Source organism: Lolium rigidum, chromosome 2 (genome assembly GCF_022539505.1).
Source record: "Lolium rigidum isolate FL_2022 chromosome 2, APGP_CSIRO_Lrig_0.1, whole genome shotgun sequence".
Lineage (NCBI taxonomy): Eukaryota > Viridiplantae > Streptophyta > Magnoliopsida > Poales > Poaceae > Lolium > Lolium rigidum.
In genome coordinates, this window is record NC_061509.1 from 161,336,271 (window position 1) to 161,348,659 (window position 12,389).

Consider the following 12,389-nt stretch of genomic DNA (forward strand, 5'->3'; position numbering starts at 1 on the left):
AGTAACCACAATACTCTAAAGGAAGGACCAAACAAAACTCACTTTTATCCTTAATCAAGGAGTATTTCAACATGGAAGTACCATGAAAGAGAGAAAATAGTGAATATGGAGCAGTAGAAGTGGATCCATATTCATTATGGAAGAAGGGAATGCAAGTGAAGTCACTTACGATACTATCTTCATAGTGGAAACAAGTGGTTCTCTTGCAAAACAAACCCTGGGAGAAGAAAAATGGACAAGTGACGTCGCCCAGTAAGAAACAAAACAAGGTTTAATCGACCAGTAGGAGAAAGAAATCACTTATGATTGTCCAAATCGCGTGATCTTATCGCCCACCGACGTATTTTGACCTGAAAATCACTATATATATGGTCCCGAAGAGTTCTCGGGAGGAGAGCACCGCAGAAAGACGGAAACACGAAAACAGAGGCTGCAACAGAGAAGATTGGAGGGGAAACTCCGCCGGGATCACCGCCGGAGGGATCTCACCTTCTCCAACGTCTTTATCATCATCACCATGATTAAGGGATAGTAGTCCACCTTTGTACTATGGGTTTTTGGCAGTAGCTTGATCTATTTTTCTCATGTTCTTCATAGTTCTTAGTGCCATATGATCTTCCTCACATAATTATGGCCATATTTTAATACCTATGTGGTGGATCCTTATTCTATGATATTATGCTATGAGATCTGATTGTATTATGTGTAAGATGTACTGATAGATGCATATTATGTACCCCGTTCTTAAGTATTTGTTCTGACCCAACATCTATGCAAGACCGTGTGTGGGGTGATGTGTGTATTAGATGGAGTAGCATGATTTTAGTGATTGGATAGTGACAATAAATTCATGATCTATTATGGCTTTGCTTTTCTTTTGCTACCTCACTAGGGATAAAGTGAATACATGTGCTATGTTCGTCACTTGATAATAGTGATGATCTTGTTGGTTCAAGGTAGCATATTTGATATTCAAACATCATGTCAAAGTACTTATTGCTATGCTCTCTTAATTCTTAATACAAGATTGCATGGAGTTTTTCCTTTCTTGTGGAGTATAAGAGAGATATGTTGCATTATCTCTATGTTAGGATGTGATGCCCATATGAATTCTTATCGTACTCATATTATTATTTTACATCCTCATATCTCATTGATGAATTACTATTTGTCAACTACAACTTAAAAGAGAGAACAATCAAGTGAACCCATAAACCCTGGTCCACCTTTTATCATAAGAAACACATTTATATTGCTTTTATGTTTTTTCTATTTGCTGCACTATTTTATCCGAAAATATAAAATTATTTAGTTTTGTTATTTGCATCCAAAACACACAATACAATCAACCCCTTTACAATTTTTTACTTAGTTACTTTACTTAGTCTAGTTTTACTCGCTTTATTTCTACTTGTGTTTTATTTACTTACACAAAACGTTGTGCTTGACAATCACACGGTGGATTTGGGTACACAAGGCTTTTATTTTACTTGCAGGATTGCTAAAAGAAGGGAGAAGAGAATACTCTTTGTCCAGTTCTCCGATAGTTTGATATAAACCCTCGAGCCACCCTTGTGGGGAAGATACTCTGCTGATACAACACTCTGCACTTAGAGTTCCAAGGTATCAAGATCTTTTTGGCGTTGCTAGTATCCGCCATCAACAACATCTCAAGTAATTTTGTTTCTTCATCTCCTGAAAGATTTGCACTAATAATAACATGATATATATTTTTCTCATCAAGGAATGCATATTTCATATCTTGAGGCAAAGGTTTTAATTCAAAGCTAGGATCGTCTTTAGGTGGTGGTAAAACTCCTAGATTATCAGGTGGAATATGTAATTGCAATTGTGGTGGTTGTTGAGATAATATTTGTTATAGTGCTTCAATTTCTTCAGTACTAAATGGCTCCTCTTCATTAAGTACATATCATTCCACCGCGTCCGATGAAGCAACTGCTACAGAAGCAAGAGTTTCCACTATATATTTTTGAAAATTTTATTTTTCTAAATGCTTATCAGTAAACTTTGAAAATTAAATTCCAACCTTTCTCCAGCACATTTAATAAACACTTTCTCTTTTGGAAAACTAATTTCAGCACCAATAGTGTGTAAGAAAGGTCTTCCAACACTCTTATTTGCAACAGTGGTGAGTAAATTTTCCTTCGCTCTATTTGGATATGGAGGAGATTCCACATATTCTTCTATGATGACAAGGGATGCTTGCTGAACATGTTTCTCAATTTTAGCAATATATGGAGAAGTCTTAAGAGGTTCAATATAAAATTTGAATCCCTTCTTAGGAACATTCAAATGGTTAACAAAAGATGTATAAACTTCTACTAATATATGAGAATGAAGATCAGCCATATTCTTTAATTCTTCAAACAATATAGTAATAGATAAATACTCTGCACATGCATATTCATACTCAAAACGAGGTTGGTTACCTTTATCAAGATCCCATGCAGCAGTATTATTAGGCATGGTATCGAATAAATTCCTTGCTTCTTGTTGAGTTATATTAGTAACTCCCTTCAGATGAATTATCCAGAAAATCCCTATGATGCTGGGGCAGCCTCATATAGAAATTTATCAATTTAAGACAATCATGAATACCATGACAAGGATCCTTACGAATGAGATCATTAATCCTCCACGAAGCTTGAGAAATACTTTTTCCAACATGAGGCCAAAAATTATAAATATGATAGCAATCATCATAAGCTTTTTTAGGAGTATAGTATTTGAGACTGAAGGATTTCCTCGGACATTCCTAATCAAGACGACATTCAACATCCAGAGATCGAAACCATACGAGAGCACCACTAGAAAGAGATAGATTTAATAATTTCCTCTTCACATCATCATGAGGAATACCCGCCAATTTAAATAAACAGCATAGTTCTTCAATAGCATGTAAATGCCCCATAGCAGTTTGACTTTTATGCCCTGTAAAAGTTAGTTTCATAGCTTTTTTGGCAATACCAATAGGAATTTGATACGCCACCTTAGGTTCAGGTGGTTTCTCTTCATTCTCTTTAACATATCGAATATATTCATATAAAACCAAGTGCATCTCTTCACGGCTAGACATACCCATGATGAGACAAAATAGTAAATAGCAAAAGCAGTAAAAGTTTCCTTACCAAACCACTTACCAATAGTGCTACGCTCCCTACCAACGGCTCCAGAAAAGTGTATTGATGGCTCCTAAGTGCAGGAGATCAATTTTAGTACTTTTAAATAAGAAAGTTTGTTGAATCCACGAGGAGCTGAAGGTATTGGTTAGCGGAGTTGACAAGCAAACAATAATAAAAATGCAGTAGTTTTTGGTGTTTTGGGTGTATAGTTTGCAATAAAGTTAAATGCAGAAAGTAAATTGTGTTATGTAAATGCTCTCAATGAGAGAAAGCCCAATCCTCTATGCAGCAAGAGGACAAGCTCAAGTGTGTGTGTGTGTGTGCGCTTATACATGACAAGTGTTCCCAAGGACGGCATGGATTTACTAGCATCAGAGTTCTACATAACATGGTAAATGTTTTGTCAAATTTCATTCAATTGGGGGTGGAGCCTAAATTAGGTGCAGTCATAAATATGAGCAAATGCACCCCATACTATGGGTCCTAGAGCCATTTTCATGAGCAAGTATAAGAATCATTAAGACAAAAAAATCCCACCATAGTCATAAGATCATTGGTTCCCGACATAAACCCCTCTAATGCAACTTATAGTATTGGAAAATAGTTTCTGTAATTCCTTCCCTTCCAACATACATTCATTACATTAAAGTGCATCCCTATGATACCATATAGGTGAAGTAATATGCAGTCGACGTTCCCATAAAAACCATCATAGAATAGCATAAAAGGTTAAACTTGACCAAATACTCATTGCACATCATATAGAATCATAGCCAGATCATCCTATACCCTCAAGAACGTGAGGAACTACTCACAAGTGTCAAACATGATATGGACCAGATGCATAATGGTTACAACACAATATAAATGTAAAGTACCAATCACAAACATGCAATAGGCCTAAAACGATATCCGGGGTTCAATTCAACACAAACTATGCGGGGGATAAAGTCGATCTCGTAGATGGAGATGATGGTGATGATGTTGCTGGTTGAGATGGTGATGGAGATGACTCCCCCAAGCCAAGGAGGAGTGGTAATGACGATGGCGTCGATTTCCCCTTCACCGGAAGCACCGGTGAGGCAGGATCTACCCTCCCCCGGAGTAGGAGAGAGGACCTTCGCCTCTGCCGCAGCCTCAATAAATCTCGGGAAAATATGACTTAGGTTTTTGGGAGAAACGTAGGCGTCGATTAAAATGGGGCCTGAGATGATGCCCGAGGGCCAAACGAGACAGGGTGGTGCGCCCAACTAGGTAGGGCGCGCCACCTGTGCTCTTTTCCTCCTCGTGCACCCTCTCGCGTGATTCTTTTGCCCACGGTGCTTCTTCGGGTGAAAAACTAATCAGATATTTTTTCCTTGATTTTTAGGTGTCCAGAAGGTCCCTGAAATAATAATAAACGAAAAAGGAGGTTTTCTGCCTCCGAGAAATTAAATACCAATGAAGTAGACTTTGTAGGAAAGTCTCAAAAATCGACTAAAAATGCATAAATAATGGTGTATGATGGCATATATCAATGAAAACTAAACATATATGTAATAATATTGATGATGTAAAATGCAGGTATTAGGGTGTGAGTCCATCATGTCATTCATCTAACAACACGACTCCATTATTAATGACGTGTTTTTCAAGATCAGGAAACCTTGATTATATATTAATCAATTGACTATTTTACTAGGGATAATGTTTTGTTTACATACCACACGTGTACTAATTTTTTTTTTGCTTGATACAGTTATAGCATGTTATAAAACTTATTATGAACATTACAAATATGAAAATAAAACATATTTTTTTTGTTTGCCTCTAAGGTACATATATCCAACATGATGATGAGTCTTGTTTGCCAACACAAGACACTTTGAAAGGGAGCCCACCGACATCACTCGCATCAAACAGGAGATGATGAGGTTGTACTGTTTAGTCGTAAATAGAGAAACAAAAGTATTTGGGTCAACATCTTTATGCGCTCATGTCACATATTTCAGCGGAAGTTTTTTAAGTGCATACCTGCATCTGCGTCCTCAGAAACGAAACCACCAAACTGGTTTTGTTGAACCAACTTTAATAGGTTAGGCATAATTTTACAGTTCTCCATTTTTAGATTTTCAACTAAGAACAAAAGACAAAATAATAACTATAAATAAACTAAAAAATATTAAACGAATTAGAAAAATCTCTATAATTGCTTCTCCTGCAACAACGCTAGAAAAAATAGTTGATACCTTCGTTCAATGTTATAAATGTACTGTAGTTTTTTTTTTCCCTTGAGACTATGCCTAGGAATTCGTTGGGCCGAGCCAGTCTTCTGTCCGGCTTAACAAAGCCCAAAGAAAAAAACCCTAGGCCTAGGCCCGTCGCAAATGTCGGGTCTAAAGTTCAGGACCAAGCTCGATCCATCAATGCAAAAAGCCCGTAGGGCCTTGGGCCAGGCCTCTTCCTTATTTCACACATTTATGAAGCCCAGGCCCGGCCTAGCCATCGGGTCTAAATCTTTGGCTAGGGCCCAACGTGCGGGTGCTATCCGATCACGCCTCTAATGCGTGGACCAGCCCAACACAGAAACGATAGAACAAGGTGGCTCGATGTTAGGATGTGGGAGCCCATATTATGTGCTCATTGCGACCGTTACGGACGCAACACGTGCAGCGCTAGTCGGGTGGGCCAGCCTAGCAAAACATGTTTTTTTCTGTTTGGTTGTTCTTTTAATTCGAAATTTTTGATGAAATTAAAAAGGTTACCAAATTTTAAAATATTCACAAATCCAAAACATAGTTTTAAAAGATCGAGATTTCAAAAAGTGACCAGATTTCAGAATTTAACAAAAAAAAAACAGTAAAAACGAGAGAAAAACAGAAAAAACCGAGGAACGCTTTAAATTTTTTCCAAAACCGGACCCGGTGTGGGCCGGCCCACTTAACGAACTATACGGGCGTTAAATTGAAAGCGCCCTCGATGTCACCCTGTGACGTCTGGTCCTCCCTCCTCAGTCCTCACCCCGCAGCCCATTCTGTGCGTGCCCGTTTGCTGTGCCTCCGTCGAGGGGAGGTGCTATATGCCGACCTGGTCGGCGCCGACCAGGTCCCGCACACCCCCCTGGTCGTTTGTGGGCTTGGCCCAGTATCGCTGTTTGAGTTCGTTTCCGGCTGTTTCGCTCGACCAGGAGTATCGCTTCTTTTCCTCTGTTTCGCTGGTTGCTAGCTTATTCTCTGTGACTGTTTCTTCTAGAAGAATCGGGGGGCTTTTCCTGCATGACCATGAATAAAGTTTGTGCTGTCACATTTTTGCATTGCCTAGAAACTAAGTAGTGACCATACAGTTTGTAACTAAGTAGTAAATGAACTCCTATAGGGAGAAACACAAGAAATATTGACAGTATGCTCTGACAAGAATAGACAGAAATAATTCGAACCAAGGTACACTGAATTCATGTTTATCACTTCAAACACAGCACATGCCCATTTGATATTTTTTACCTAATCCCCTTAACAAATAAATATTGTTCTGATTCACTGAAACTCAATTTTCCATGCTTTCATTCCCAAATGTTATGTGCCTCTTCTTGCCTTGTAGGAGAAGCATTTCCTGGATAGCTGCTGCTGTGTTCTTGTCTTGGTAATACCTGTCCAAATGAAACAGGGAAAACAAGTTACCACTAGATGAAATTTGTAGAATTTTTTGGAACAAAAGAATTTGATGGACCGACTATAATGAGAAACTTACTTTGGTGGATTTTCATCTTTTACTGCTAGAAGAAGATGTGAATTTTGGTCAATGAAGGAGGTGTGGAGCCTACGAAACAAAGTAATTAGTCATTATGATGTTTTATCGCGAATCTTAATTGTGATTGTAATATTTTTTGTATAAAAGTGTGTGGCTGACTACTTAGAGAATCATAATGAGAACACAGAGAGAGAGATGTACTTACATGTTTAGCAATAAATTGTCTAGCCAATGGAACCTGATGCTCGTTAAACTTGTTTAACACAATCTGAGATGTGATTATTTCACGGATGGCTTGAAGGTCGACCTATTTTGAACACACATATATATTAAATGAAAACCAGTGTATAAGTAGTATGGAAATTTTTCTGACATGTCAGATCTTAAATGTAAAACCAATGCATAATGTTAATACTGAATAATGAAAAAGAATTAGAATCTAGCATTGGAGAATGATTAGAAAAAGGAATAATATGCTAGTAAGCATTAAAATATATTAAAGACACATACTAGCAAGTTAGATAATGTAGTTTAGTCACATGAACATATTTGACGCTGAAATCACGTATGTTGAACTTGAAACAACCAGGATAACTTTGCACAAACAATTGCTTGAAATTGAATATTAGTATATTACAGTGTTAACCACTGTCCAGAATTTTTCAATTGAGCTGTCTGGATTGAGTACATCAAATGATTGATCAATGAAATTGGCGACAATAAGTATCCTTTGTTTTCCGACAAGCCAAGGAATGTGCACCTACATAAATGAACTTTTAAACAGAGAGACAAAATAATTTTACCCTACAAAAAGCAATTCATGAAAATGTCCTTGGTTTATAGAATTGAATAAAGCATGAACATATTCTTAGCATGAACGGTTTCCCTCGTTGAACTAAATTAAAAAGCACGAACGAATTGTAATCATGAACGGTTTCCTTCCTTAAACAAAAAAATCCCATGAACGAATTCTTGGAATGAACGGACTTCCTACTTGAACTAAATACTAAAGCATGACCGGATTCTAATCATGAACGGTTTCCTTCCATTAACATAAAATTCCCATGAACAGATTCTTGGAATGAATGGTTTTCCTCCTTGAACTAAAAAAAATAAAGCATGAACAGATTCTTAGCTTGAACAGTTACCCTGTTTCACCTAATAAATAAAGCATGAATGGTTTCATATCATGAATAGTTTTCCTCCATGAACTAAAAATATACCATGAACGTATTTCTGGCATGAACAGTCTCCCTCCTTGAACTAAATAATAAAACATGAACGGATTCTAAACATGAACGGTTTCCTTCCTTTAAATATAAAAAATCCCATTAACTGATACTTGGAACGAATGGTTCCCTCTTTAAATAAAAATAAAGCATGAACAGATTGTTATCTTGAACGGTTTCCCTCCTTGAACTAAAAAAATAAACACGAACAGATTATTGCCATGAACGTTTTCCTTCTTGAAACCAAAAAAAACTATGAACGAATTATCAGCATTGACGATTTCCTTCCTTGAACCAAAAAAAACCGATGAACCAATTCTTGGGATGAGCGGTTTCCCTCTTTGTACTAAAAAAATAAAGCATGAACTGGTTTCCCTCCTTCAACTAAAAAAATTTCGTGAACGAAATCTAAGCATGAACGGTTTCCCTCCTTCAACTAATAAAGTAAAGCATGAACAATTTTATATCATGAACGGTTTCCGTCCTTGAACTAAAATAAATCCAATGATCGTATTCTTGGCTATGAACGGTTTCCCGCGTTGAACTAAACTAGAAAAGCACGAACGAATTTTAATCATGAACGGTTTCTTTCCTTGAACAAAAAAATCCCATGAACAGATTATTGGAATGAACGGTTTCCCTCCTTGAACTAAAATATAAATCATGAACAAATTCTTATCTAGAACGGTTTCCCTCGCTGAACTAAAAAATTAAACACGAACGGATTCTTGGCATGAACGTTTTCCTCTTGAAACAAAAAATTACGAAGAACGGAATCTCGGCATGCACGGTTTCCCTTGAACTAAATAATAAAGCACGGACACATGCTTATCATGAGCGGTTTTCTCCCTTGAACAAAAAAAAATCGGATGAACGAATTCTTGGAATAATTGGTTTCCCTCTTTGAACTAAAAAATAAAACACGAACAGATTCTTGCCATAAAACGGCTTCCTTGTTTAAAAAAAAACTACGTCAAACTGATTCTTGGCATGGACGGTTTCTCTCCTTGAACAAAAAAAGCATGAATTGATTTCTACCGTTGAACATTTAAAAAACAATGAACAAAAATCGTGGCATGAACGGTGTCATGCCTTGAACATTAGTAAAAACATGAACGGTTTCCCTGCTTGAACTATAAAAAAAATCCGTGAACGAATTCTTGGCATGAACGGTTCCTTCCAAGAATCCATTCGAAACATTGAAAAATAATTCTTAGCATGATATTTTTCCTTAATTGAACAAAAAAAACGGAATCTATAAAGTTCAAAACAGATTCTAAGAGGACCAATAGCATCCTGGCATGCCTGGAAAAACTGGAGGCAGCAATTTTAACTAGCCTGTAACAAAAACCACTTGGTTGCATCTTTGCATGAACAAAAATCATGAGAAAAATCTTAGCATCTTTGCTAAAAAAAGAGCATACAAATGGTCCTCCTGAATATGGAAAGACAAAATTGTTCTTGGCATATGTAAGAAAAATTCATAGAGCATTCTTTAAATAAAAAAAGTAATTATACATCCAGTCAGCATTCCCCCAAAAACTAGGACAAAAAGTAGTACAAATGGTTTATGTTTTGTCACAGCCGATAGAACTGTTTATTACGAAAAAAGCGTCTCCTCACAGTAGATTATTTAGTTGACATAATGAACTATGTTTCAGCCAAAAAGATGTTTGCAACTCTTTGCAAAAACAGAGTAATAGATAAACTAGACAAGGATAGAAACATACGGCTAAATCACTATTAAAGCAATTGCTAGACGTTAAACTGAAGCTATCATGGGTGTGAGATGTTGGGATCAGCGGCTGACCACCGAATAAGCCTAGGGGGATCTCGAAACAGAGCACATACTAGCGAATCAGCACCGCCCCGATCCCCCAAAATCATCCGAAGAAAACCCTAAAATCAGAACGAATCTAGTACTGCGCATAGGGGGAGAAGAATGGAACGGTACTGACCTTTCCTCCGCCATCGACGGAGATGAACGAAGCACAACCCAAGGAACCATTACTCCAGAGAAGAGGGAAGGAACCAGTGCTCTCGGGCGAAAAGGCGGAGGCAGAGGCGGAGGAACGGACTGGACGGAGCCTCGGTCGCTCGGGTCGCTCAGCTGTGGAGATCACGAAGAAGAAGAAAGAAACATAGAGCAACTAACGCGATATGGGCCGGCCCAAAAGGTACGTCGGGGGTGTGCGGCACTCCGTATACACCGACCTGGTCGGTGTATAGGATTCGCCCCGTCGAGGCCGAGAGACCCGTCGATGGTCTCGCCGTAGCGGCAGCCAGCGCAGGTGGAAATCTCCGACATTAAAGTGCGCCCCCGGGGGATCCTCCTCGGCCACAAACAAAAGCCTCCTCGTCCTCCGCGCCTACCCCAAATCTTTTCCTTCCACTCCGGGACACCCCCCTCTCGTTTCACATCGCATTCATCGCCCCGTCCTCTCTATCCTCCCAGGCCAGGCCTCCATACGTAGCCTCCTCGTGTGCGAGCTGGCGCCTCCATCCTCCTGCTACTTGAGTGTTCTCTTCTCTGCAGCTCTTTCCTGCTTGGGCTTATCCAATCGACCGTTACCCATGGGGAGGGCGCCGTGCTGCGACAAGAAGGGGCTCAAGAAGGGGCCGTGGACGCCGGAGGAGGACAAGCTCCTCGTCGACTTCATCCAGGCCAACGGCCATGGCAGCTGGCGCCTTTTCCCCAAGCTCGCAGGTCTGTCGTCTTTCTCTCTCAGATCCATCAACCCAGCTAGTGTATGAAATTGACTGGTTATTCTGGTGCCTCTTCCAAGTTCTGTACCCAAACATGATGCATATTCGATCTGGAATGGTGTATCTTGATTTTGGATTGCAGCCTTACAGGATTTCATTTCATTAAGCAAAGCTTTCTTCGGAACACGAAAGTTCCCATTGTCACCCATTTCCATGGCACATAGATTTTGCTGTTTAAACCGCATTGGGCTTTTGTCGCGCTGCATGCAGGGCTGAACCGGTGCGGCAAGAGCTGCCGGCTGCGGTGGACGAACTACCTGCGTCCGGACATCAGGCGCGGTCCCTTCACCGCCGAGGAGCAGAAGTCCATCGTCCAGCTCCACGGCATCGTCGGCAACAAGTAAGCGCGCGCCCCGGCCGGCCGGCCTCAGTTTCCCTCTTGGGACAAGCACATTTCCCCACTGCTAGTACTAGTAGACACTAAAACTGTAGCTCCCGCACTATAGCCATGAGCTCGTCGCAGCGTGCCACTGTGTCGGATGCCCACACTGTGCGAGCATGGCCCCGTACGCGCGCTCAATGATGGAGCCTGAGCATCTTTTCACGTACTCCAGAAATCCTACACTTAGCGTTTAGTGACTAGTTTCAGGGTGATACTTGTGTATGAGTAATGGCGGAGTTATATTGATTGCAAGTGACGGCATGCATTGCAGGTGGTCCATGATCGCGGCGCAGCTCCCCGGCCGGACGGACAACGAGATCAAGAACTACTGGAACACGCACCTGAAGAAGCAGCTCCGCCTCATGGGCCTCGACGAGCCGCCGCCCGGCCCGACCGCCGGCTGCCCCGCCGCGCGCCACATGGCGCAGTGGGAGACCGCGCGCCTTGAGGCCGAGGCGCGCCTCTCGCTCCGCTCCTCCTCATCCTCGGCCACCGCCGCCGCGACCGCCACCACCACCTCCGGCTCCTCTTCCTCGACGGAGGCCGACACCATGGCCGCGGCGAAGCCCTCAGACGTCTTCTTGCGGCTGTGGAACTCCGACATCGGGAGCTCCTTCCGCAAGGTGGCGCCACCGGTGTCCGTGAAGGAGGAGGCGGTGCTGCCGGGGGAGGACTCCTCGGCGGCGTCCAACGAGAACGAGATGGACGCGGCGGCGGAGTGCCAGATGTTCCTAGACTTGGCCTGCGAGGAGTTCGCCGGCGACGAGCTCGGGCTGTTCCACGGCCGGTACGGCGGCTTCTCGCTCTTCCCGCCCCTCGACGTGCTCACGGAGGCGTCCCTGGATACGGCGTTCTAGGCAGCACAACGCACGTCGCGCGCCACGTACGTTGCATACGAAGTACCTATACGTACGCCTGTGCTGTGGGTATGTATAATGTATATGCTTGTCTTTTGTGTCGTATGGAGGGCGTATGTATGGCGCGCGCGGGTGAAGGTAGCACGTGTGCAGAAGGGGTGGACATGACATTATTTTGGATTAGTTATAGTTAGCTAGGGCTTGGTATCGATCGCCTGGGGATAAGGCTGGACATCATGGTGTATTATGGCTTTGTGACGGGATTCTCTCCGGAGACGCTGTAATA

The 12,389-nt window shown here is 41.3% G+C and overlaps 1 protein-coding gene and 1 long non-coding RNA gene across 2 annotated transcripts; one reads left to right on the plus strand and one right to left on the minus strand.

The window, feature by feature from the left end:
* Positions 1-6,563: 6,563 nt before the first annotated feature.
* LOC124687582 lies at positions 6,564-10,190 on the minus strand. Its single transcript, XR_006998249.1, has 4 exons — positions 10,057-10,190; positions 7,075-7,176; positions 6,870-6,938; positions 6,564-6,768 (listed from the first exon to the last, which is right to left on the minus strand). It is a non-coding gene; the product is annotated as an uncharacterized LOC124687582 (long non-coding RNA).
* Positions 10,191-10,672: 482 nt separating this feature from the next.
* On the plus strand, positions 10,673-12,103 carry LOC124687583 (transcription factor MYB17-like). The gene is made up of 3 exons (XM_047221361.1): positions 10,673-10,805; positions 11,075-11,204; positions 11,518-12,103. Exons 1-3 carry the CDS (start codon positions 10,673-10,675, stop codon positions 12,101-12,103), a joined length of 849 nt encoding a protein of 282 aa, XP_047077317.1.
* The last annotated feature ends 286 nt before the right edge of the window (positions 12,104-12,389 follow it).

Excerpts from the sequence above, each read along its gene's own strand:
- LOC124687583 (XM_047221361.1), top strand. The coding sequence starts at position 10,673 with ATGGGGAGGGCGCCGTGCTGCGACAAGAAGGGGCTCAAGAAGGGGCCG. Across the intron at positions 10,806-11,074 it reads CCTTTTCCCCAAGCTCGCAG|GGCTGAACCGGTGCGGCAAG; the intron begins GTCTGTCGTCTT and ends CGCTGCATGCAG. Across the intron at positions 11,205-11,517 it reads CACGGCATCGTCGGCAACAA|GTGGTCCATGATCGCGGCGC; the intron begins GTAAGCGCGCGC and ends CATGCATTGCAG.